The 26668-nt window shown below is 41.0% G+C and overlaps 1 protein-coding gene across 2 annotated transcripts in view; it reads right to left on the bottom strand.

Moving 5' to 3' along the window:
• Positions 1 to 387: 387 nt before the first annotated feature.
• Positions 388 to 26668, bottom strand: part of STK32A (serine/threonine kinase 32A) — a 173620-nt gene continuing 147339 nt past the window's right edge. For both annotated transcript variants that reach the window (XM_043989728.1, XM_043989729.1), the window contains 5 exons: positions 22899 to 23015; positions 15974 to 16099; positions 14098 to 14226; positions 4562 to 4626; positions 388 to 4294 (listed from right to left, as the gene is read on the bottom strand). In XM_043989728.1, the coding sequence (XP_043845663.1) occupies positions 4222 to 4294; positions 4562 to 4626; positions 14098 to 14226; positions 15974 to 16099; positions 22899 to 23015 (510 nt within the window). In that variant the 3' untranslated portion in view covers positions 388 to 4221. The remainder of the gene's footprint in view (positions 4295 to 4561; positions 4627 to 14097; positions 14227 to 15973; positions 16100 to 22898; positions 23016 to 26668) is intronic.

Genomic DNA, 26668 nt, shown 5'->3' with positions numbered 1-26668 from the left:
ACACTTGGGTAGCTCAGTTTCTCCAGCTCTCCTTGTTACTGAAGGTCATAGATTTAGCGCTGGGAAGGACCTCAGAGGTCACCCAGTCCAACCCTTCTATTTTACAAATAAGGAAACTGAGTCCTGGGGAGATAGAGTAGCACCTTGCCCAAAAGCCATACACTTAGTTAAGTGGCAGAGGCTGGATTGAATCCCCAGGTCTCTAACACCCGCCCAATGCCCTTCTCATGGCACTGTGATGCTACTTTAAAAAAATTTTTTTTTTTACTTAATAATATTTTATTTTTCCCTGTTACATGTAAAGATATTTTTCAACATTCATTTTTATAAGATTTTGATTTCTGAATTTTTCTCCCTCCCTCCTCTCCCCCCACCAAGATAGCCGCAATCTGATATAGGTTCTACTTTTTGTTCAAGGTTACAATTACTACAGCTCCCCAGAGGTACTTGGTCTCTAGGTCACCATTGAGAGAACTCAGGAAGAATTAGACACACATACATAACCAAGCAGAAAATAAGACATTCGACTTTTTATTCCATTAGTGACAGACAGACAGTACTTTAACTTAGAACAAGTGAGCATGGCAGATGGCTATTAAAAAACAAGTTTATATGGTGCCCTGACATCTTGGTGATGGACAACAGAGATATACAGCTCTTCAGTCTCTTCCCTTCAGCTCCCACAGTTCTCCCTACCTTATCGTGTAAATGCTGGAGCAAAACCAAAGTTTATCTACTGGGAGAGTCCTCTGGAAGATCTCTGTCCTGCTTCCTTTTTTTTTTTTTTTTTTTTTTTTTTTTTTTGCGGGGCAATGGGGGTTAAGTGACTTGCCCAGGGGTCACACAGCTAGTAAGTGTCAAGTGTCTGAGGCCGGATTTGAACTCAGGTACTCCTGAATCCAGGGCCGGTGCTTTATCCACTGTGGCACCTAGCTGCTCCTCCTGCTTCCTTTTTAATCTGCCAAATGATCAAAGGGAACTACAATGACGGGTAATATTGGTCACTTTCTACAGCTGCGAGTGATAATTCTCCCAACAAAGGGCTGCCTGACTACTCTAAACTAATCTTAGCCCTCTCTCGATGTAGAAGAAAGAGTGGAATCAGGAAAACGGGTTGAGTTGGTTTAGTTCCACCCTGGATACTTAACTACCTACGTGACTGTATGACCTCTCCGATACACAATTTCCCCATTCATAAAACAAGGATGGTAATAATCATGCTGCCTACTTCACTGACTGGTCATGAACATGGAAGAATTCTGCAGCAACATCAAGGTGAGTACTTACAAAGTCATAGAATGTTAGAAGTGACACGAGCTTCAAAATCACCTACTCTAGCCCATTGTTTTAGAGATGAGGAAATAAAGAGGGGAAGTGACTGGTCTTTTGGAGGTGATACAGCTAATAAATGGCAAACCCAGGACTCAAGCCAAGGACTTCTGATTCCAAACCCTGCGTTCTTTCCATTACCCTTTGCTTTGGGTTCCAGCCATAATCTCTGGTCTTAGCCAGGGCTCCCTTAGCAATTTAAAGTTGTCACGGCCCATTGGCATGGGTTTTATATCAAGATCCAAAACCTATCGTCAGTAGGGTGCCCCCTCTACCCTATCCATGCTGCCTAAGTCAATATGCAGTCCCTGGCATATTGGCAGTGCTATGAAGAAGAAATGTGTTCCAACCTTATAAACATAGTAAGCCGATAAAGTCATTTTTTTTTTTTTACAATGACTGGTGGAGATGATAAGACAACATTAATAACATTTTCAGGAACATATGTCACAGATGGTTGCCACGATCCCTTTCTTCTCCAAGATGGGAACTCTCAGATTCAAGTTTAAGGAGTCATGAACCAGGGAATTATAGGCCCCAGAAAACCTAAGGTAGTACAATTCAAGCCAATTCAAGGACCTCTCATGTGCTAGTCACCAGGACGATCACTGGGGATACAAAAATAAAATAAAACAAGCATTCCTTGGCCTCAAGGAGTTTACATTCTAGTGGAATGTGAGGAGTTGTGGGTATATTTGCCTCAGCCTCAGGAAGGTGTTGGTTGGTTTTAACCTCTGACTCATGGAATAGAACAGAAGGGCCTCAGTGTTACTGACAACTATTCAAGAAACCAGAAATAAGGTTTTGTAAAAGCCTGGAAATGCACTAGCTCAGCAATGAGAAACTCTTAGGAGACTTTCTTATATCAATTTTCTGGAGGTGATACCAACACTGACAAAACTTGTTTATTTTTTGGTAAACGACTGTCTAAGCAGGCTAATAAGGGCCCAGGGAGGACTTTTTTGCCTCATCCAGGTCTGTGAGTGTCCATCTAGTGAATCTTAATTCTTAAAAATTAGTGGCACCATTCCAGGTCCATATGCAGCTTATTAGAAATAAAAACTAGTTGACTTAGGAATATGAATTATGGATGTTTTATAAGGTTCCTCTCCTGGTTCAGACATTCTAGTGACATGAACTAGACAAGTTAGTGAAAGATGAGCCAAATGGCTTGCCTTCCTTCCCTTTGGTAAGATGTTTGTTCCCGAAACATTCCTTAGGAAGTTCTTTCAACAGGACTGTTTAACCAAGAAGAAATGTTTGACAGGGAAGAAAAAAATCTATGACCTTTGGGGCTTGAGTCAGAGCAACCAAAACACATAGTTTGGCTTGAATTACAAATGGCCATGGAAACTCTTGGCCTTTCCTATTTGGAACCAGAGTCTGGTCTCTTTCTCACTGCTGATGACTTTATTCCAGTCCCGAACAGACTGCATTAGGACAAGGGCTGGTGTTTGGAGAGAACTCCCTGAATAAGAGATCCTATTCATAGAGTGTTTTACATACATTATCTCACTTGATGTACTTTGTACTTGGAGGGGAACACAAGTGGTGGTGGATGGTGTTTTGTTTGGTGGTGGTTGTTTTTACAAATATTTAAAAAGATACACTTGTAAATACACTTCATTTTTTTTTAAATGGCAAGAAAAGAGACTCTTCTTCCTACCACCACTGTAACTTAAGGCCTGGTAGTTCAGTGAATTGAAAGCCATAAAACACTAAGCAGATGTTGAGTCCCCACTTCACACCCATATGCTCTACAGGAGTGAAGCCAGCTAGCACTCTCATTTTCCAAGTCTTTCCAGCCCTACTCCCATCTCTGTCTTTCTCACAGGCCCTAATTCTATCCATCCTACCCCTAGAATGACTGCTCCCTTGATCAGTCACCAACTTGCCCTAGAATTGGTTGATGAATTTAGCAAGAAAGGGAAACTGTTTCTTTGTGTCTTGGTCAAGATGAAGGACATCCTGCTAGACATCACATCAAACTTCTCTACACGTCCCAGGCCCCCCATGTATCACCACAACACTGTAGGTGTGTTTTACATCAGGCTATTCTTGTCTGGTATTTCCTGGTACTTAATCAGATGACATCTAGTCCCTAGTTAAATGAGATGGTTAGTGCTGAAGGGCCATGCTACTGTGAGAAGGCCCCTGTTTTGGGGCTTCTCTTTCACATAGATACTTATGGTTGATTGAGTCCCATTATTTTTTCCTGAACAAAATCAATCCTCTACTTTGTGCTCAGATGGGCTAAGGTATTCTAATCCCCTTTTGTTAGTTTTCTAGGACGGAAGGGCTTCACCCTAATCCCTACATTTTCTACAAGGCAAAGAGTAGAAAAGGGATTAAATATAATAACTCACAACTATATAGTGTTTTCCTCACAACAACCCTGTGAGGTAGGTCTTAAATAGGTAGTGTAAATATTATTACCCCCTTTATCTATGGAGGCTCAGGAAGGTAAAGCCATTTACCAATAGCCACAGTGTGTCAGTTCTGGGATTTGAACCCAGATCTTTCTTAGTCTAAGTCCTCCGGTGTTCTTTGAACGACACTAAAGCATAAACCTTCAATGTTATTTGGAATTGTAGACTATTAGAAATAATAGGGATTTGTAACAGATTATCTAATTTTACAGATGGGGGGAAACTGAGCCCCAAAGAAGGGAGGTGACTTGCCTAAGGTCACACAGCATTGCTTAGTGGCAGAACTGGCACTAGACCCCCTGGTCTCCCAGCTTCTGGTCTAGTGCTCTACCACAGTGCTTTGGGCATTTGTGAGTGGAGGGGAGGGCAGGTGAGAACTACTGTCTGAGCATTCTAAATGGAGGATTCAGAAGCACGTGGCCCAGCGGTTGATTAATGTTGTGGAAAGAGGATGGAGCAGATCTCACAGGTTGTTGTTCTGACCATCTTCTGGGTCTTTGGCTTGTGCCAGCTTCTCATTATGTTCCCTTCTTACCCTTCAGATAAAGAGAGGAAAAGGTTTAAGCTTTGAAAGGGAAAAAGAAATGAATGGGTGACCCCCCCCCACGACTGATTTGAAGGATCAATTAATAATGCCTCTGCTTTCGTCACTGGTGGCTGGCAGAGGTGAGAAGTATTCATCTTTCTTAAAAACCTACGTTTTCACTTCAGTTGGTACATTTGAAAGTATTGGTTTTGCGAGAAGTTCTAGCCGAGACATTTCTTCAATTTACTGGGTTGTGCCTTTTCTAGGAGTCACTTACTTTTCTCTGTTGAAAATAATGAATTCCTTCTGGACTGATTCAAGATGCTCCTGAAGAAGGCAAGTCTGCCAGGTGGAAATAAGAAAGAAAGGTGAGCTGACAGGCTCCACAATCAATCAACAGCTATTTCCCAAGTGAGAATAATGTACTCAGTAGGATCAGACAATCAGTCTTGAGGCTTAGATTTAGCAGGACCCCTAGAGATCATCTAATCCTAACCCCCCTTATTTTGCAGAGGAGGAAACTGAAACCCATTGAGGGTCAGTGACCCACCCAAGGTCATGCAGGGGGTAAGTATCAGCCAGAATTTGAATTCAAGACCTCTCCTTTGGCCAAAGATGATCAATTCAGGAAGTATTTGTGGGGAAAAGATAGCGGACACCCACTTCTATGGCCTCTATGTCCTCAGAAACAGGAAGATTCCTGACATATTGGACAAATCACTTAAACTCTCAGTGCTCTAGGCAGCCCTTGGTAGTTGTAGAGAAGGTGCCAGCCTGCCCTAGTAGAGGGAGCTTCCTTGCCTGGGAGTTCTCTCTACCAGTGAAGTCACAGGTCCAGTCCCTGTTCCTATTTATATAAATAGAAGGATGGAAGGAAACTTAAAGATCACTTTGCCCCAAACCCTCATTTTTCAGAAGAGGAAACTGAGGTTTAGAGAGGAAACTGATTTACCCCTCAGCCGCATAATAAGTGGCAGAGAATAAGATTCACACTCAGGACCTCTGAGTGTTCTTTTCACTATTCCACACTGCCTTTTCCTTAGCCTTAAACCATAACTATATATATATGTATCACATTTTCTAGGAGAGCTTGAACCTTTTCTCCCCCTGCCAAGTTATTAACTGAATGGCTAATTTGGGTAGGAAGGTCCAACTCTATAAGATCCTGGCCCTTCCCTTCCCTGTTCTCTCCATAGTCCCCAAGAGAAAGGCTAGAGCAGGCTAGGCAGCTGCATCAGAGAGAGGTAACCAAGCACCTGGCAGAGGGCAGTATCAGCAATGGGGTCAAAATCAGCATCCTACACATTCCCATCTGGCAAAGGAAAGGGAACAATACTCTTCAGGCTAGGACAACAATCACCACCTCTCTAGCCAGAGCTGGAAAGACTTGTTTAGGTGGCTGTTGAACATGGACAGCAGTGAACATCTGTTGAGTGACCATCAGCCCTTGACCCCAGGATGAAGTCAGAAATGATAGCTGCCTTGGGGGAAGAGGCCTAGAATGAGGCTTCTAGAGGCAACATGAGAGGGTCTGTCCTGCAGGTCACCTGCTCATCATGCATTTCCTATCCCATGGTAAAAGGTTCAGATGTTCTAGTGAGTAGCCCAGAATAATCTCTCTCCTCTGGGACCACATTTAATTCCGTCTGAATGTTCACTCCAACCACTGTGACATTCATTCATCAGGGACTGTTAAATGTACTTTGGCTCTGGTGAACAGGCTATTAACTATGTCCAACTGTGTTATTGTACAAAGTACCTGTTTGAAAGAACTTCACCTTGAGAAGTGGTCAACAAACTGGAACCCAGGAGGAATGGGAGTCCCAGAGCAAAAGTTCTGAATGTTTACCCGAAAAGTTTTCCCAAAATTACTTTTGGGGACTTAACTTCACCACACTTTGGGGAGAACTTATCCCTTATCAACTTCTTATCCTTTAGAAAATATATATTGAGATTTTTTATATCATAATATATTCATTTATGAATAGATTTATTTTCTCTTCCCTACACAGGGGTTGTAAATATAGGCATCCTTTCTAGGAAGAAATAAAAATGAGGAAAAAAGCTGTTCAGCAAAACTAACCAAAACTTCAACTGGGTCTGACAGTATGTGTAATGTTGCACATCCTTAGGCCTCCACCTCTGCAAAGGGAGGGGAATCCATTCTGTCCTCTCTTTAAGCAGATAATGCTTGGCTATCATAATTACATAGGTCAACCTATCATTTTATACCTAGCAACAAGCCCCAAAGGGAGATCTTAGAGTACCCACTAACTTTCCCCAACTCAGAAGGCCATCAGAATGAAACTGCAAGAGAAATCCTAGAGACAAAAGGCTGTGTTCACTAGGCTGTCAAAATGTGATTTAATTAAATAAGAGGGGAGTTGGGATTACACTGAGCAGAGAAGGGAGTGTAGAAGTAGAGCTCTCAGAAACTCTTGGCAGAAGCAGCAAAGAAAGACTCTTAGATTATTGTAGGAGACTTCTGAAGGGTCAAGGAAGAGGGAATTCAGGTAAGAGAGAGGCCTGGAAGACTTTATAACAAAGGAAAAGGGGAGGAAAAATGGAAAACTGCATGATGCAATGGAAATAGTACTAGACTTGCGTTCAAATCTTGTTTGCTACTTATTACTCATTTGATTTGGGGCAAATCATGTCTCTGCTTCTTAGTTTCCTCATCTATAGAGACAGCTAGGTGGCACAGTGGATGGAGCACTGGGCCTAGAATCAGGAAGACCTGAGTTTAAATCTGACTTCAGACACCAGCCCTGAGCAAGTTACAACCTCTGCCTTAGTTTCTTTAACCAAAATGGGGGTTAGTAGTAGCACTTACCTACCAGAATAGTTGTGTGGATCAAATAGTTAACATTTGTAAAGTGCTTAGTGTGGTACCTAATACATGTTTGTTTCCTTCCTCCCTATAAAATAGAGAGGGAGGGGAGTGGGGAAAAGAGTAGAAAGACTTCTAAGGTCCCTTCAAGCTCTAAGTCTAGGATATGATGAAAAAAGGACACAAAAATTAAAAGATCTAATGAGAGTAAAAAGAAGAATGTTGTTGAAGAAGTTACTAAATTTACTCACCAAACCAGGGAAGGATGATTTGAAACTTGGAAATGAAGAGGACCTGAGATACATTAAGTGAAGCTTGTATCAATCTGATGATATCTGGTCCAAATGGAAAGATGAATGGTTTTGGAGGCAGAAGATTCAAATCCCCCCTTTGCTATTTACTTAACCTCCCTGGGCTCGAGTTTTCTCATTTGTAAAATGGATGAAATGGCTTCTGACATTCCTTCTACCTCTAAATCTATGACTGTGATCTGAGTTTCAGAGAGAAGGTATGTGGAGGTGAGGGAGAAGACGTGGTTTGGAAGAGAGGGCCAAGGGTTTGAGTTATGTTATCCTCAATGGGCAGAAGGAGTTGAGTGAGATCCTATGACTTTTTAAAAATATGAATTAAAAAAATAATCAGTCCCAAGAGAAGCAAAGTATGGGAAATGTTCTAATTGCAAGGAAACAATAAAGCAATTTGCAGTGGGAGTCAGGGAGGGAACAAGGGGCAAAGACCTCTGGAAAAGAATAAAGTTTCTTTTAAATTAATTTTTACTTTACCTTATTTATTATACCCTGAAACCCTAGAGCCTAAAGAGACATAGTGGAAGAAATCCCAGGGGCGGTAGGATAAGGATAGTAATAACTCACAGGTATCCAGTCCTTTGTTAATGTAAGACTATGCACATGTGGGTTATTGTTAAGTTCCCAGTCTCGGTCAGTGTGGTTTTAAACTTATTCAAACTTTTGGGACCCCTTGTATTTGATTTGGGGTCACTGATCATTTCATTCAAATATCTTTCTCATGTAAAGTGCAGACTCTGTTTCAGATTCAGATTTCACAGCAGATGGGGAGTCTCAGTGGAGGGAAGGGAGATGCTTCCAAGGCATCTACTTAACAAGTGTTCATCTAGCCTCTGCCAGGCCCTGGGCACCTTGTGCTCAGTAGGGAATATGAAGATGGAGTAGAAGATAGAATCTCTGCACACAGGAGCTTGGAGAGACAAACCCAAACCCAAACAAAAGAGAGTTAAGTGACAACACAAGGCAGTGTGGCATGCATTATGGGTTATGGGGATAGTAAGACCTTAAAGTATGTTTGCTAAAAAAGAAAAAAAAAGTCCACTTTCTTTGAGTGTTATAAAATATTCAGACTGCCTCAACAGTTCATAAAATTGGCTGACCTTTACCAATTTTATTTAAAAAAAGAATAGAACAATAGAGACCCTTTAATTAAGAGATTTTTTTCCCACACATAAGAGAAGGTGAGGTGAGGGCTTTTTTCCCCTTCCTTAATGAGGACACCTACTGGTTGAAAAGCCTCATTTTATTTTTACTCTTTCTTAACAGAAGAATTTAGTCAAAGACGCTTCCTTAATATACCAGGGGAAAAAAGGCCTTTTGTGTATAACAAGGACCTCTGATGGATGGCAGCCTGATGCAGTGGAGAGGATATTTTCAGTTCTTCCTGTATATACCTTATTTGTACCTAGTCATTTGAATGTTCAACAGTGAGCTCCTTGAGAGTAGGGGCTGTCTTTTGGTCAGTGCATGGCACAGTGCCTGGCACATAGTAGGTGCTTAATAAATGTTTATTCACTGAATGACTGACCTAGAGTCAGAAGAGAACTGGATTTGATTTCTATCTCTGAAATTACTAGCTTGGATAACCTTGGGCCAGACACCTTCTCTGAGCCTCAGTATCTCCATTCGAGGGCCCCTACATGGCAAAGTGGTTAGAGCACTGAGCTTGGAGTCAGGAAGACTCATCTTTTAGAGTTAAAATTCTGATTCAGACACTTATTAGCTGTGTTATATTGGCCAAGTCACTGATCTCTGTTTGCCTCAGTTTCCTCGTGAGCTAGAGTAGGAAATGGTAAACCACTCTAGTATCTTTGCCAAGAAAACCCCTCAAAAGGAGTCCAACACAACTGAAACAACTCAACAACAGTAAAAATCCCCATCAGAGAAATGAGAATTAGGGTAACCTATATTATCTACCTGGGTGGGGGGAGGAACAGTGTTGATAGGGCCAAGGGAAGTATGTGTATAAAGTGTTTTGTAAATCATAAATATTCTATATAAAGTAAGCTATATTATTATTATTGGAAAGAATATCGGGGCAGCTAGGTGGCACAGTGAATAAAGCACTGGCTCTGGATTCAAGAGGACCAGAGTTCAAATCTAGCCTCAGACACTTGAAACTTACTAGCTGTGTGACCCTGGGCAAGTCACTTAACCCTCATTGTCCCTCTCCCCCCAAAAAAGGAAAGAAAGAAAGAATATTAGACTTGGAGTCATTTATTGAAAATCCTGTTCTGCCACTTGCTAACTGAGTGATTTTAGGCAATCATTTCCCTTTGTTGGCCTCTGTTTTCTTCCTCTAAAATAAAGGTGCTGTGAAGGAGATGACCTGCCAATCCCTTCTACCCTGACATTCTGTGACATTGTAAATTAAGCTTGTTTTCTTATGACTAATAGCTCCTATTTCTAAAGCACTTTAAGGTTTGTAAAACACTTCTCAAATAGTATCTTATTTGAACTTCACGGCAACCCTCTGAGACAGGTACACCAGGTACCTTTATCTCCATTTTACAGACTAGGAAACTGAGGCCCAGAGAAGCTATGAGACATACCCAATTGAATTGAATGAAAAAGAATCATGTTGAGAATGCCTATTGTAATTCTGTCTAAAGGGGCAGGGAGGGAGCAGGGAGAAGGTAAACTATTCTAGCATGGTTCCTTAGGCAGGGATTCTTCTGTAGCTGAGGACAAAGGTTCAAAGGTTGGGTATCAGGAGACAGCTGGATGCCACTAAAATATTCACGCTTGGGTTGCTGGCCTCCTTTTCCACATTCATGGCTTAAATCCGAACTCTCCTGTTAAATGTCGGGTCTTTTTTTTTTTTTTTAAAGAAAATGTGATCCTTAAGCAGTGGAGAATGAGGCCAGAGCTCAGCACAGAGAGTTTTAATCCTTCTCATGTGAGGCGGGTGGCCAAACGCAAACCCTAAGATTCTTGTTGCAAGTGTTTCAATTCACTTCTAGGAAAGTGGCCCCATTGACTGAAACCCAGTGGGGCACAGAAGATGGGGAATAGCATTGTCCAGATCAAACCCTGGCTTTCTGACCCTGGTATAAGTGTATTTCCTATACATGATAGTTGGTTACCTCTCCCCACCTCCCACCCACATTCATTTTTTTTCTTTGGAAAGCACATCAAGACCCCTTTACTCTCTTCAAAAGTTACTGAAGACCCAAAGAACTATCGTGTAAGTGGGTTATATCTAGGGATGTGCTGGTAAATGTTTAACAAACAGATCTCTAAAAATAAAAGAAATGTATATGACACACTTTTACATTTAATATACATTATTAACCTTTTCCCTATCACTTTTTTAATGCCTTCACTTTTTTTTTTCATTTCCCATTTTTCAAAATAAACAACTTGCTTATAGATTCATAGTGTTACAGAGCCAGAGGGGGTCTTAGAGGTCACCTGCTACAACCCCTCTAATTTTTTTTTTAAGATGAGGAAACTGAGGGTCAGAGTGGTTCATTCGTTTGCCCAGGGTCACACAGCTAGTTAGTGGAATGATTTGGAGCTACTCTAATCTCATACATTATCTCCTCATGTTTATCCGTGTTTGGTGTCAATTTTGACACCTTAACCCAAGTGCAAATCTCACTGATTGTGGTTTGTTACTTGGAGCCCCTTAAGAAGTCTTTTTCTTTGAAAATATACATTCTTCCTGGGTGAAGGGTAACACAATTCACTCTTTCCACACTGTGTTAATGATTGATCAGATAGCATTGCTCCTGACTATAGGGACCCTAAATATCATTCAAGCAATGGTTCTGTGGAGGTGGGGTTCCCCATCACTTTCTTAAATCTAGACAATCATTATAACAATAAATCAAGTCTTGGTTTGTAGTATTTGCTGATTTCTGGGTTGTAAATACTCCCAAAGAAAATTTAACAATCAGCCCTCCAGCCAGTATGAACTAGACAGTGTTTTTTGTTTGTTTGGTTTTTTTTTTGGTGGGGCAATGAGGGTTAAGTGACTTGCCCAAGGCCACAAAGCTAGTGTCAAGTGTCTGAGGCTGCATTTGAACTCAGGTCCTCCTGAATCCAGGGCTGGTGCTTTATTCACTGCACCACCTAGCTGTCTCCTAGAGAGCGTTACAGGGTCAAATGAGACAGCAAAAATGAAGGCATTTTGAAAAATGTAAAGAACTATGCAATTTAAGGAGTTATTTCTCATTTATCCCCTCTTGTTTCTCCTGTTATTTCTTATTAGGGAATTTTTGCAGGGTTTTTGTACTGTTCAAAGGTTACTTTTTTTTGGGGGGGGGTGAGGCAATTGGGGTTAAGTGACTTGCCCAGGGTCACACAGCTAGTACGTGTCAAGTGTCTGAGGCCAGGTTTGAACTCAGGTCCTCCTGAATCTAGGGCCGGTGCTTTATCCACTGTGCCACCTAGCTGCCCCTCAGAAGGTACTTTTTACACGTCTACCTTACTTCCTCCTTGAATCTTGTGCCTTCCATGGGTAGCCACTGTGTCTTCTCAGCTGAACTCCACAAATGTTTATTTAAGTGCCTTAGGCTCTGTGAAAAGCATGGTGCTAGGCCCTGGGAATCCAAAGGCAAAAATAAAACTCCTTGTTTGTCCTTCAGGAGTTTACATTTTACTTAGAATACTGATGTGCATAGATAAGTAAATAAAACTTAATTTGAGGAAGGAGATTGGGGTGATTCAAACTGATCTCTGTGAAGGAGATGGTATCTGAGCTGAACCTTGAAAAAAGATCAGTTTTGGGAGATGAAGATAGGGAGGGAGAACATTCCTGGTATGGGGAATAGAAGTGGGTGATGGAATGACAAGTTCAGGGAATAGCTTAGTAACTATTTCAACTGAAGTGTAAAGAGAGTAATAGGAACTAAGCCTGGAAAGGTGGCTTGGAGCCAGATTGTAGAGGGCTTTAAAAGCCAGGCAGCAGAACTTGCCTTTTGATCTAGAAACAATTGTTATTGTTGTTGTTTGTCCTTTGTACAAATGACCATAACATGGGGGTGAAATCATGACTTGCACTGAATTGGATTTAAGTGAGGGAGGGCTGTGCAAGGTCACCAACCTCATTCTCTCCTCTAGAGCCATCTGGGTCTGGTGGCAAGATATACATCAGGACAGCTGGAGATGGCCCCAGATGTTTAAGGCAATCATGGTTAAGTGACTTTCTCAGGGTCACACAGCTAGTAAGTGTCTGAGGTGAAATTTGAACTCAGGTCCTCTGGACTCTAGGGCTAGCGCACCACCTAGCTGCTCCTCTAGAAACAATATGGCCCCACTGAAGGTTTTTGAGGAGGGTAGTGATATGGTTAGACTAGTGTCTTAGGAAGATAATGTAGGTGGTGCAGTAGATAGAACACCAGAAGACATGAGTTCAAATCCAGCCTCAGACATTTAGTAGCTATCTGACCCTGGGCAAGTCCCTAAACTTCTGTTTGCCTCAGTTTCCTCTCCTAGGGTTGTTGTGAAGACCAAATAACATAATAATTGTAAAGCGCTTAGCACAGTGCCTGGCTCATAGTAAGTGCTATATAACTGTTAATTATTTTTACTATTTTGTTGACAGCCACGTGGAGGATGGATTGGAGAGGGGAAGAGACTGGAAGCAGGGAGACTAATTAGGAGACTACTGAAATAGACCAGGCAAAAGGTGCTGAGAACCTGAGCTATGATAATGGGAGTGAGTGAGGAGGAAATAGATGCAGGGGATTTGGGGGAAGGAGAACTGAACATGTTTCACAACTATTTAGATATGGGGCATAGGGGAGAGGGAAAAATCAAAACTGATTCTGAAGTTGTGAACCTTAGTGAGTGGGAAGATGCCCTCAATAGAAATGGGGAAGTTTAGAAGTGTCAGCTTTAGTGGGGGGAGGGGGAAATTCTATTTTGGACATACTGAATTTGAAATGCCAAAGGGACATCCAATTGAATATGTCCAATATGCTTTTGGTGATACAGGACTAGAGTTCAATGCAGAGATAAGGACTGGATATAGAGACTTAGGAGTCACTTGTAAAAAGATGATAATTGAAGCCATGGGAATAGATGAGGTCACCAATAGTGAGAGAAGAGGGCTCAGAACAGAGCCTTGGGAAACTTCCATGATAACAAGTCAGAATGGTCGGAAGAAAACAAACAAAAAAAGAATAATATTGCAGAAATTAAGGGAAGAGAAAGTTTTGAAGAGAAGAGGTAGACAGTGGCAAAAATTATAGAGGAGTCAAATGGATAAAAAAGACCATTGAATTTAGCAATGAAGAGTTGCTTGATGTCTCACTATTATAAATACCCAAATTAAGTACAAAGGACATATGAAAGTAGATGCTATCAACATCCAGAGAAAGAATTGATAAATAGAAGTATGGATAGAAAGATTGCACATATGTATGCGTATATGCACATATACACACATATTTGTGTCTAATGTTAGCTATCTCTTTTTTTCCCCTGGAGAGCCAGTTGTTAAATATTTGCCTGTACATCTTTGGGCATGGGCTACCCCAACTTCATCCTTAGCAAAAGATAACTTTTTGAAATATAAGATTCATGACACAAACCATTCCCCTACACAGGCAAGGAGAGTACTGAATTGAAGAACACACTAGCAACTCTAAACAACTATTTAGGGCATCATGATTTTTCCCATGCACCCCAAGTATCAGGAGCTGAGGATTTGTGGGTCCTGTGGCTCACCTGGGAGGAGTCACATTTCCTGGTATCCTTCTCTTTCTTTGCCAGTCGTTTCTTTTTCTTGTGCAGAGGTTTGGACTCTAAAATCATTTCTTCAAGTTCAAAGGTCGGATCACAGTTCAGTCTGCCTTTCTGTAGAGAAAAAACAAACAAAAAAACCCAATGGTTACCCCCCTCAGTGGACTCAACCTCATACATCATTTGGGGGCAGATCTAGGAAAGGTAGAACTAAGTCTCCATGAAATCGGCCCAAGACTATAAAGAGAGCAGAGCTCCTGCTGCATGCTTTACATAATTTAACACCTCCTTCCAAGGCATGGTGCTTTCATCATTCTTTATATTTTATTCTCTCTGTCTTCTAATAAGCCCACCATGGGGAGAAAGGGAAACAAACGTCTTTTCTAAATTACATTTTACCTTTCTTGTTTATGGCCTTTTGGGGTCACTATGGGGTTTTATTACTGGGGAAAGTATTATGGCACTAATAATGAGACCACCCATTATTTATTAGGAAACTTATTAAGCTGTTTCCTCCAACCCTACAAAGGATCCATACAGCCCAGATCATGGGACACTCCCTAACTTGGTAAGGCTTTATGGAAACAATGATTTCCCCAAGTGTGCTAGGTCACACTGATGTCTCCCTTTAAAAAAAAAAAAAACTACCAGAGTAACTCTTGCCTTTACTACTTATATCTAGGCATGTGATTATGTACTGCTCTATACTGCTGTGCAGTTATGTCTGTCTCTCCAAGTAAGCCGCAAGCTTCTTTGAGGACAGCAGGGTTTCTTAGTCGCTCTGTTTTTTTAATCTTTAAAAGTTCTTGGCACAGAGCTGAGCCCAAAGTTGGTACTCAGTGAATGCTAGTTGAATGCTGAATATGTGAATTTCTGTAGCCTAAAACAAGGGCTTTATGTGGAGTTCAAGACCTCAAACTCTGAAATTTCACTGGCATAAAATGTATAGCCAATATGCCTTTAAACATGGCATTGATAGGGATAGGTTGGCATCTGCATTCATTGAATCCACACAGATGAATATATGGAGGCAAAATTAGTGTAGATCAGGGCTTTTAAACTTTTTCCACTCGTGACCCCTTTTCACCTGAGAAATTTTTACATGACCCTGGTCATATGGGCATATAAAATTGGTATACGTAACATTTTACTGTTGCCAAATTTTTCACGACCCTCACATTTCAGTTATGTAACCCCCATTTGGGGTTGCAACCCACGGTTTAAGAGGCTTTGGTGTAGTGGACAGAGTGCTCAGCTTGGAGTCAGGAAGAAGTAGGTTCAAAGCTTGCTTTTGACACACATTAGCTAAGGAACACCAAGCTTCCTCCCCATCATTTGATCTCTCTGTCCTTCATATGACTTCCTCGGACTTGGTAAAGTATAAATAGGCTATGAGGCACTGCCTATACTAAGATCTTTCCTGTACTGAACCATTCTGACTCCCTTACACTTTTTTTTCCCAATTATGTTTAAAAATTTTTAATTTATGGAATAAAACAAGCATTTCTACAGCATAGTATAATAAAACATGATTGCACATGAAATTGTAAATCTATAATGTACAACTTGCTATTCCTTTTCAATATATAATAAAGTTATCATGTAAATTTCTTTTTTTCCCTTCCCTTTCTCATACTGTTCAGGATGTACAGTTTCAATGGTGTGGGATGGCCCGAGGCAAAGGCTATAAACACCTGCATAGCAACACAATATTTGAGTTTTGCCCCATAGAGCCCCAATGGGCTGGAATTTATAGACCCTTCAAAAGCAGGAAGAAACATGTTCTAAACTTGGAACAGGTGTTGAAATGAACAGTGGGGGTTGGGTGGGTAGGAGGTTGAATTTCTTTCAGTTGACTTACATTAGGAATGAAAGTTGGAATCAGCCTCTTCTGCAGAACTGCATCCCAATTCACATCTGACATGTAGGAGCAGTCCTGGACATCTGATAGCTGAGAAAATCTGTGGTCAGGGTTTTGTTCAAGCAACTGCCAAGAAAACACAAGCGTTTGAATGATGAAGTGTGGTCAGAGAGACTGATTTTTATGGGCAGTGCCATTGCTAATGCCTTCAGATATCTCTCCCCACTTCCCCCTACCATCTCTATCCAAGTAGTTGACAAGTAATAGAATCAAAGGTTTAGAATTGAAAGAAATATGAGACTGGAGATTTCAAACATGCCACTGAGCTCACAACACTCCCAAGTGCAGCCTGAAGCAGATTAAAATGTAATTGGAAAATACTAAACAAAATAAAAATACTACAGAACATAGATAATAATAATAGATGATTTTCTAAGTCAATACTGCCTTCAGGGATCCTTACATTTATTTTAGTGGGCTCTGTTTCTATTTGAGTTGGACACCACTGATCTAGACCAACTCCCTCATTTTACAGAAAGGGTAACTGACTCTCAGAAGGAGTCTTGCCCACAGTCATTCAACCGGTAAGCAATCTGGGCAATTCTACTTCCACAACATCTCTTGTATCAATCTCCTTCCCTCTAATGAATCAGACACCAGCTTCAGGAACTGATTACCTCTCATCATTTCCCCTTGCCTAACATGGACTCCTTCCCCTCATCTCCTTGGAATCCTTGGTTTCCTTCTAGGATCATCTCAGAAGCTGCCTTCCATGAATGAGAAGGCTCTTCCTGAGCCTGCTAATTATTCTGCTCTTTCCCACCTCAGATTACTGTGTATTTATTTAACTGTTTACCTATTGTAAACTCCAGTAGGAATGTAGGCATGAAATATTCCTAGGGAAAGCAATAGAAACACTAATGGGCCGGCCACTGCAATGGGAGATGGTGGAACAGGCCAGAGATGGAGTGTCACCAGTAGCGTACCATCTAATAGCTTGTTATTTTAACTAATTATTCTCACTCATGGTTTGCTAAGTGCAGTTTATTTTGTGCTGCTAAAGGATTGCAAGTATTAGCAGCATTCTCTAAATTTCGGCCCCCTGGTTGCCCACTTTAGTTGCTTCTCTACCTTGACCTTTGCTCAAAGGATTGTCTTAAAAAGAACCACTACCACAAAACAAAAATAAATCATCAATTCAACGGGAATTAAGTTCCACTGGTCAACTCCAACCAGTGGCAAATTTGGGAAATTGTCTCAATGCTCTAGTGGTCATCTAGCTGTGGAGCAGTGTGGTGATGACCCCAGTGTCAGTCATAAGAGCTGTACCTGCCCCCTCTGCCTTTTTGGGCACTTCTACTGGCATCACCTAAAAGCTGGAACTTGATTACCTCACAATCAGTGATTTCATCAATGTAGGTGCTGTCTTGTATGGTTTCATGAGTTGTTTCTAAAAATGTGATTCGGGGCAGTTAGGTGGCACAATGGATAGAGCACCAGTCCTGGATTCAGGAGGACCTGAGTTCAAATCTGGCCTCAGACAGTTGACACTTACTAGCTGTGTGACCTTGGGCAAGTCACTTAACCCTCATTGCCCAACCAAAAAAAAAGAAAATGTGACTCACCTGGAGGCCAGCCTTTGCATAATAAGCTTTTCCATGGTTTAGCAAGGCTGGTCCGCAGTTTGACATATGATAATTAAATGATAATACCCACAATGTACCAGGCACTTTAAGGGGCTTGGGATAAAACAAACAGGCCTTGTCCTCAAACTGCTTACATTCTCCTGGGGGACTACAACATGCTGTTCATTCAGAACTACCTTACATTTGGATGGATTGGAGAGGAGAGAAACTTGGTCCACATTTTGTTGCTGTTGTTGAGTCATTTTAGTTGTGTCTGACTCTGATCCCATTTGGAGTTTTCTTGGCAAAGATTCTGGAGTGGTTTGCCATTTCTTTTTTCAGCTTATTTTACAAATGAGGAAACTAAGGCAACAGGGCTAAGTGACCTGCCCAGGGTCACACGGCTAGTAAGTATCTGAGGTCAGATTTGAACTCTTCAAGATGAGTCATCTTGATTTCAGGTCCAGTGCTTCATCTACTGTGCCACCTAACTGTCTCAATTATACCATGTACGTCAAGTAAATAAATACAAAGTAAGTTAAAAAAGGAAGAGAGTGCTTATAATTGGAGGAAGGTGGAAGGTGTCACAAAAAAGTCCTCTCGTAGGAGGTAGAATTTTTGAAAGAGAATAGAAATTCTATATAATGGAGGTTTAAATAAAGGAATGTGTTCCAGAAATGGGGGAGAGATGCTTGTGGAAAAGGTTTATAGTTACAACAACAGCTAGCATTTATATAGTACTCTAAAAGCCTGCAGATCATTTTCCATATGTTAATTCATTTCATCCTAGCAAACAACTCTGGGAGGGAGGTACTATTATTAATCCCATTTTACAGATGAGGAAACAGGCTGAGAGAGGTTGTGACTTTCCCCAGATCACACAGCTAGTATGTTCCTGAGGCAGGACTAGAACTCAGGCATTCCTGACTCTGGGTGCCTTTCTCTATCCACTCTGACACCCGGTTGAATGGAGATGGGAGATGGAATATCATATATGGGAAATAGCTAGCAGGCACGTTTAACTGGGATGGAGACTACATGAAGAAGAGTAATATGGAATATGAAGAGAAAGGTAGATGGGAGTCAGATTGCAAAGGGCTTTACGTGTCAAACTGAGGATTTTATATTTTCTTGGAGTGGCAATTGATAGCCATTGAACGTTTTTGAGTCAGTGCCAGGGAGGTCCAAATCTGGTCCACTGCGTTTTTTTTTTTTATGGCCCCACAAACCAAGAATAACTTTTTATAAGGTTATATTTTAACATAATATACTTTTAATATAGCATAATATAATTATAATTTCAGATAATATTACAATATCAGATTATATTTTTACTGTAATTAAACTTTAGATAAAAATATAAAATCATCCTTAGCTTGTGGAGCTGTACAAAAACAAGGTGGTCAAATTTGGCCCATGATCAGTATTTTGCCTACCCTGGGCACCTTAATGGTTATAAAATGCTTTCCTCACAATCCTAGGAGGTAAGTGTTATAAACATTATGATGACCATTTTATAGATGAAGAAGACTGAGACTCAGTGACCCCATATTAAGTATTGAAGTCAGGATTTGAACCCAGGGCCCTTGACTTTGGGGCCACATATCCTTCTACTATACTATATTTCACTAACAAAGGTACCTCACCCAGTTGGCCTGTGTACAATATATTTAGCTCCCATATATGCTCAGCAGGAACATGTGCAAATGTAAATCCAGTCAAGAAGGGAGGACCTATGTGAAGAAAGAAACTTGGAGAAGATGTTAAAAGAGATGCGGACAGTCACAGCTGCCTAACATCTGCAGAGGTTCCTGAAGAGGAATTTCTGTCACTTGGGAATTTGTTTTGAAAATATGTTTTCACCCACAGATTCAGGCTGAAAAATAAATACCTAGGCTGCACTAATACTGAGGGAAGATGCACACCCTTTCCTCCCCTCCCCTATACCTCTATCTGGGCCAGATAACTGTCACCAACAAGGCTAGAAAATGTTCTGTACACTAGACAATAGAGAGCTTGAGACTTGCTATATAGTTCCCACTATGAGATTGAAATATTATTTTTTCTGAATAATAAAAAAAGAAAATTGATGTCCTTTTTCTGGGGTAGCCTGTTCTACCAACTTTTAAAAATTCTCCTTATGGTTTCAATCATATAAATTATCTCCTATTTTCCATAGGTTATACCCAGATGCTGGTAAATATCTGTTATATTTATCACCCCTACCCCATTTTGGGGTTTGGAAGGTGGAATTGCTGGGGAATGATATCTCTTGATAATAAATCTTTCTATCTTTTCAGATAGTAGTTGTATTTAGAAGGATCCCTAAGAATTACTCTATCTGAGGTAAATTCAGTTGGAGAAGGAGGACCGAGGACAATCTATCCCAGGGGGCTTCATATCATGAGAGAGCATGGCCTAGGCTGAGTCCCCATAACACAGCAGATAACTCTGATGATCCCCATTATCATGGGAAGACAGCAGGTAGTGGTGCAGTGATGGGAAAAGGCAGGCTGTAGGAAAGGGGTCAGAGCACAAAGACAAAGAAGAAAGGCAACAAGTCAGAGGATCACTGGGAGTTTGAGGAAATACAACCCCCATATGTGGGTTCCCTGGGGAAAAAGTCCAGATAGCACAATACTAGTTATACCCCTGGTTGTACAAGTTTTACTTGCTCCCTGCTGAAAATGGAATGACTTCAGGAAAGTTACATTCTGTGACCTCTGAACAAAAAGAATCAGCCATGCTAGGTGGAGTGAGGGCATTTTCACAATGTGCTGTCAAAGTGAGTAGTGTGTAGACACTGGAGAATGCACCGATTCTGGAGTCATGAACCTTGGTTCAAAAACTCCCCTGACACTACTTATATGACCTTGGCAAGATATTTAACCTCCCTGAGCCTCAGTTTCCTTAGTTTTAGGAGCAGGTGGTGATACAGTCAATAAAGCAGGAAGCAAAAAAGACCTGAGTTCAAATCTTGCCTTAGATACTCACTGTCTCCATGTCCCTGGGCAAATCACTTAGTCTCCATTGATAAAATGAGGATAATTTCAGTTTCCTCATTGATAAAATGAGGATAATAATAGCATCTACCTCTAAGGATCAATGACATAAAATTTGTTTTTTAATTTATTTTTTGCAGGGCAGTGAGAGTTAAGTGACTTGCCCAGGGTCACACAGCTAGTAAGTGTCAAGTGTCTAAGGCCAGATTTGAACTCAAGTCCTCCTGAATCTAGGGCCGGTGCTTTATCCACTGTGCCACCTAGCTGCCTCCAATGACATAAAATTTGTAAAGTATTTTGTAAACCTTAAAGAATTATATAAATACTAGCTATTATTATTATCATTAATTGTTGTTCTTTCCTCATCATTAAAATGAAAGATTGGATTAGCCTCAGAAGTCTCTCTAGCTCTAGAGCGATGATTTTAAGGTTATTATCAAGATTACATCAGTAGAAACTGGACTGAAGCAATAGATTTATTTCAGCAGAACCACCAGAGGGTAGTATCCAACTTTGTCAGATGAAAATGTTATTGTGAGCAATTGTTCTACATGTCTCAGTTCCTTTTTCTTCTGAATTTATTCCTGTGACATTCATTCTCTCTGCTCCACATTTGGCATTTTTCCCTTTTGTTTTGCTAATAATCCATCTCTTAGAGTCCCAACCAGCTGAGAAGCTCCTATAAAAGGATGTAGTTCTCCCAGTTCTGTGAGTACAGTAGGCACTCAATAAATAATTCTCCATTAACTCATTCTCTCCTTAATAAGATCCTAAACATCTTTAAGGTAAGGATCATATTTTATATCTTTTATATCTCCCACAGTGCCCAGCACATAGTAGGTGGTGCTCAATAAATACTGGTGGAATTCCATTAGGTGGAATTTGCCAAATATTTATTACATGCATACCCTGTCAAGACTCTAGGGTTAGAAAGATACAAAATGGCATAGTCTTTCCCCTCAGGGAACTTATAGTCTACAAGGTGCACTGGTGCCCATGCTGCTCCTAGAGTCAGGACATCTGGTTTTGAATATAAAATTTACCAATTATTATTACACATGTGACCTTGGGTGAATTACTTTTCTTCTCTAGACCTCAGTTTCCTCATTTGTATGTAATGGAGGACTAGCCACTGGGAAATTCATCAATGGCCTTCCATGCATGCTCAGAAGGCCTGAGATCAGTGACCTAGTTATATGTAAAATGATGAGGCTGGACTATATGGCCTCTCTTCCAGCATGGGATCTTTGATCCTTTGTATGACAGGTTCTCCTAGGTGGCACAGTAGATAGAGCATCAGGCCTTGAGTCAGAAGGACCTGAGTTCAAATTTGATCTCAGACACTTACTAGCTGTGTGACCCTGGGCAAGTCACGTAACCCTGTTTGCCTCAGTTTCCTCATCTGTAAAATGAGCTGGAGAAGGAGATGACAAACCACTGTAGAATCTTTGCCAAGAAAACCCCAAATGGGGTCACGAAGAATCAGACATGACCAAAACAACAACAAATGACAGGTTCACTGATAAGCGTGAAAGTATGGTGTTTCTAGACAAAGTACTCTAGGAAAATTTGAGGAAGGAGAGAACATTAATCTAGCAAATTAAATGAGATAGTATATGGGATACACTTTTAAAAAGATGAAAGAATTATATAAGTATAAGGGCTTAGCATTTTCTGAATGGTGGAAATGGTGCTGATGATGGAGCCTGAAAACCCAAGTTTGAGCACTGACTCTGATACTAGGAATGGACCATCTGGCAAGTTGCCTCCCTTCCCTGGACCCCTGTTTCCTTTCTGTCAAATGGGGAGCTAATGCTTGTACTATTTAGCAGCCCGAGCTACTGTGACAAGTAAATGAGATGAAGCTTGTAAGCTTAGGATCATAAGGTCATAGAAGTATAGCTGGAAGGGACTTTAGAGGCTAAAGAATCCAACCCTCTTATTTTTAGAAAAACTATTATTTATTTTTAATATTCTTTTAAAAAAATCTTCAGTTCTTAATTCTCTGCCTTCATTCCCTCTCCCACCCACTTAGAAGGTAAGCAAAATATCAATTATACATGTAAAATCATGTAGACTATATTAGCCATCTGACCCCCTTATTTTGCAGTTGAGGAAACTGAAGCAGACAGGTTAAGTGATTTACCTAGAGTCACATAGCTAGTAAGTGTCTAAGGCAGGATTTGAACCCAGAACTTTCTGACTACAGTGCCCTTAAAGTATATGCTGCTATATTTACACTGGAAATTATTCATAATACCCTCTAGTCATGGGGACCATGCTGCCCCTTCCTCTTACCTTTTTCATCAGTGTCACCATTCCCACTGACCATGAAGCTGGGTAGGTCACAATTGCTGTCTTAAACATGTGAGCAATGTCATTGGTAGATGCGCCAGAGCGAATTTGATATGGTCTCTGCAAAAATATAACAGAAATGATTTCTTTTTGACTGGGGGAGAGAGAGAAGAGAGGAAGGCAGAAAAACACTTCCCTTGGAAATTTTCCCAGGTCAGGCATTCAATAAATAGGATGTTATTGTGTAGTTTCTATGCCTTCTCCTCCCCCATTGCTATCCTCAATAGAGCCACTGAAAATCAGCACAGGGCAAGACCTACCCCAGCTGAAGTAAATAGATTAACATTGGGTTGTAGACACAACAGCAACAACAATAAACCCAATAAAATGAGGCAGCTCACAAAGCAAAGGGGCCTGGTAGAAAAAAGAGAAAAAAACCCCACCACCAACAAAGAGCCACCACCTAGCTGGGTTGTGGCCAGCATAGCTAGTGTTTTCAAGTCCAGGCGAGGAGAAATCACTGATCAGCTATGGGAAGCTTAGTGGTCTGGCCATCTTTGCAACCAAGCTGGAGGTCAGGCATGGGAGGTCTCAAGTGGGTTCCCCTTCCCGTTCTGTTTGGGAAAAGTGGAAAGAATTTGGAAGCAGAAAGCTTAGCTCTACCACCATTGTGACTTTAGGTCAGTCAGCAACTTTTCTGTGCCTCAGTTTCTTCTTCTATGAAATGAGGAGTTTGGTCCAGATGATCTGTATTCCAAAATCCTTTATCTGTTCAAATCCCATAAAGGTGATAAAACCAGAAAGCTAGCATAAGAAATAAATTTTCTGCTACTGTTCTGGAGTCCCTAAATAAATAGGTATCCTGGGGAATAATATTTCTTTGATACCATGGTCTGGGTGAAAATCTACAGTTGAAGGGCTTTCCAGTCCCCAATTGTAGGCTTTCCCTGACCCCCAGGAGGTGAGGAAGGAGAGGACTCATATTTTGCTTTGAAAAAATAAAATGAATTTTTACAAGGTCCACAGCTGTCCATTTGAAGAAAACTCCTGTGGACCACTGATTTAAGAGGTGCCGTGTTGCAATCAAAAGATTGCTAGAGCTGCAGAAGACTTGGTTTTGGATCCCAGCTCAAGTACTTGCTGCCTCTGCAAGTTTGACAAGCCCTTTCAATTGCTTGGCCCTCCGTTTTCTCATTGATAACATGAGTCTGGACCAAATGACCTTTGGGGTCCTTTCTGGCTCTGTGATCTTCTAAAGTGTTGCTGAGGCTTAGGTTTTATTCCTATCTTTGGAAGGTTTTCATTTAATATTTACTAATTAAATATATTTCACAAGCAACTTATACATTATTATTATCAAATAATAATAATAGCTAACATTTATATAGTGCTTACTATGTGTCCAAGGCAGCTAGGGGGTGCAGTGGATAGAGTGCCAGACCTGGAGTCAGGAAGACTCATCTATGGTTGTTTTTTTTTTTTGTGTGGGGCAATGAGGGTTAAGTGACTTGACCAGGGTCACACAGCTAGGAAGTGTCAAGTGTCTGAGGCTGGGTTTGAACTCAGGTCCTCCTGAATCCAGGGCCAATGCTTTCTCCACTGTGCCACCTAGCTGCCCACAGGAAGACTCATCTTACTGAGCTCAAATACATCCTCAGTCACTTACTAGCTGTATGGCCCTGGACAAGTCACTTAACCTTATTGGTTTCAGTTTCCTCATCTGTAAAATGAGCTGGAGAAGAAAGTGGCAAAGCACGCCAGTATCTTTGCCAAGAAAACCCCCAATGGGATCAGAGTTAGACATGACTGAAATCACTGAACGACTCTAGGCCCCATGTTCTATCCACTAAGCCCCCTAATTAGGAATCATTACATGGAAAAGTTGCTATTGTTCAGTCATGTCTGACTCTTCATGACCCTGTGGTCACAAAGCACGCCAGTGTTGTCCAAAGGGTTTTCTTGTCAAGGAATATAGGAGTGATTTGTCATTTCCTTCTCCAATGGATTGAGTGACTTGCCCAGGATCACACAGCTTGCAAGTGTCTGAGGCTGGATTTAAACTCAGGTCTTCTTGACCCCAGGCCCAGGGTTCTATCCACTGAGTTGCCTAGCTGCCTCCACAGATAAGAGGCACTGTGGCTTAATAGCTAGAATGATGAGGTTAAGTCAGTCCTATGAACTGTGTGATCCTGGGTTAGTCACAACATCTCAGTGCCCCAGAAAGATCTGTCTCTAAGACTGTAATTTATAGCTGAGATGTTTTGCTGTACACTGAGGTATAATTTCCATGCAGGAAATTCTCAATATTAATTTACAGGTGAAAATTCCCCCATTCTCCTACCAAACAAACAAAAAACCCCCCAGAAGTCTCAATAGAATAGAAACGTTTATGTGATCATCAACTTAGAACTGGAAAGAAGCTTAGATGTCCCCTAGATTAACTGCCTCATTTCTTTCTTTTTTTGAAAAAAAGTTTTATTGCTGTCTTTTGCTTTTACCCCACAGCAATGTCCTCTTACAATGGCCTCTCCCCTTGAACCCTTCCTTGCAACAGAGACACACATTTAAGCAAAAGTAACTGACGCAGGAACCAGCCTGACAGTGTATGTGTACCACATTCCATAACTCTGGCTCCTATTATCCTGCTGAGGGGGAGAACCTGTATTTCCTTATCAGCTCTCTAGGCCTAAGCTTATTCATTACGATTCATCAGGGTTGAATGTCTTTTGAGAATTGTTATTATTTATATTACAGTAGTCATCGGGTATATGGCTCTCTTGCATTGGTTTTCTTAATTCCATTTCATCCCCTCTTTTTTGTGGGGCAATAAGGGTTAAGTGACTTGCCCAGGGTCACACAGCTAGTAAGTGTCAAGTGTCTGATATTGGATTTGAACTTAGGTCCTCTTGAATCCAGGACCGGTGCTTTATCCACTGTGCCACCTAGCTGCCCCCATTTTTTTTGGTTGTTGTTTTTGCTTTTTTCCATACCTTCCCATTTTCAATGGCCCAAGATGAAGAGCCATATCATAGTCAAAAGACAGAACAAACAGTTTTCAGGAGAAGAAATGCAAACAATCAACAAATACATAAAAGACCGATTATTAATAACAAGAGAAATAGAAATGAAAATAATGCAATTTCACCTCACACCCAACAAATTGTCATGGGTGATTAAAGTATTCCGTGATGGAGCACTGAGGAAAGCTGGGCATCTCAACACTAACTTCCAGATGTCCTCTGATCTCATGACTCTGGCTTCTTTGCTGTTTCTCAAATATGATACTCTATCTCCTACTTCTGGGCATTTTCACTGGATGTTTCTTCTGTCTGGAATGTTCTGCCTCTTTATCTCTGCCTCCTGGTTTTCCTGACTTCCTTCGAGTTCCAGCTAAAACCCCACCTTCCACAAGAAGTCTTTCCTTATCTCTTTTAATTCTATTGCCTTTCTGCTGCTGATCGTTTCCAATTTCTCCTTTATATAGCTTATTTGTACATATTTGTTTGCATGTCATCTTCCCCCACTAGACTGAGCTTCTTGGGATCAGGGACTTTCTTTTACCTTTTTTTTTTTTGGTATTCTCTGCACTTAGCACAATGTGTTTCAAATAGTAGGTGCTTAATAAATGTTTACTGACTAATTTTGCAGAGGTGGGCCATTAAGGGTTAGGTAAAATGCCTCTACTATTGGACTTGGTTCCTGTGTTGGCTATTTCTAAGGAACTGAATTTCCACCACCACCACCTCCCCACCCTTCATTTTTCTTTGTTCTAA

The sequence above is a fragment of the Dromiciops gliroides genome, chromosome 2, assembly GCF_019393635.1.
Source record: "Dromiciops gliroides isolate mDroGli1 chromosome 2, mDroGli1.pri, whole genome shotgun sequence".
Classification (NCBI taxonomy): Eukaryota; Metazoa; Chordata; class Mammalia; order Microbiotheria; family Microbiotheriidae; genus Dromiciops; species Dromiciops gliroides.
The sequence above is the reverse complement of the archived record's forward strand: the minus strand, read 5'-3'. Positions and strand labels throughout refer to the sequence as shown.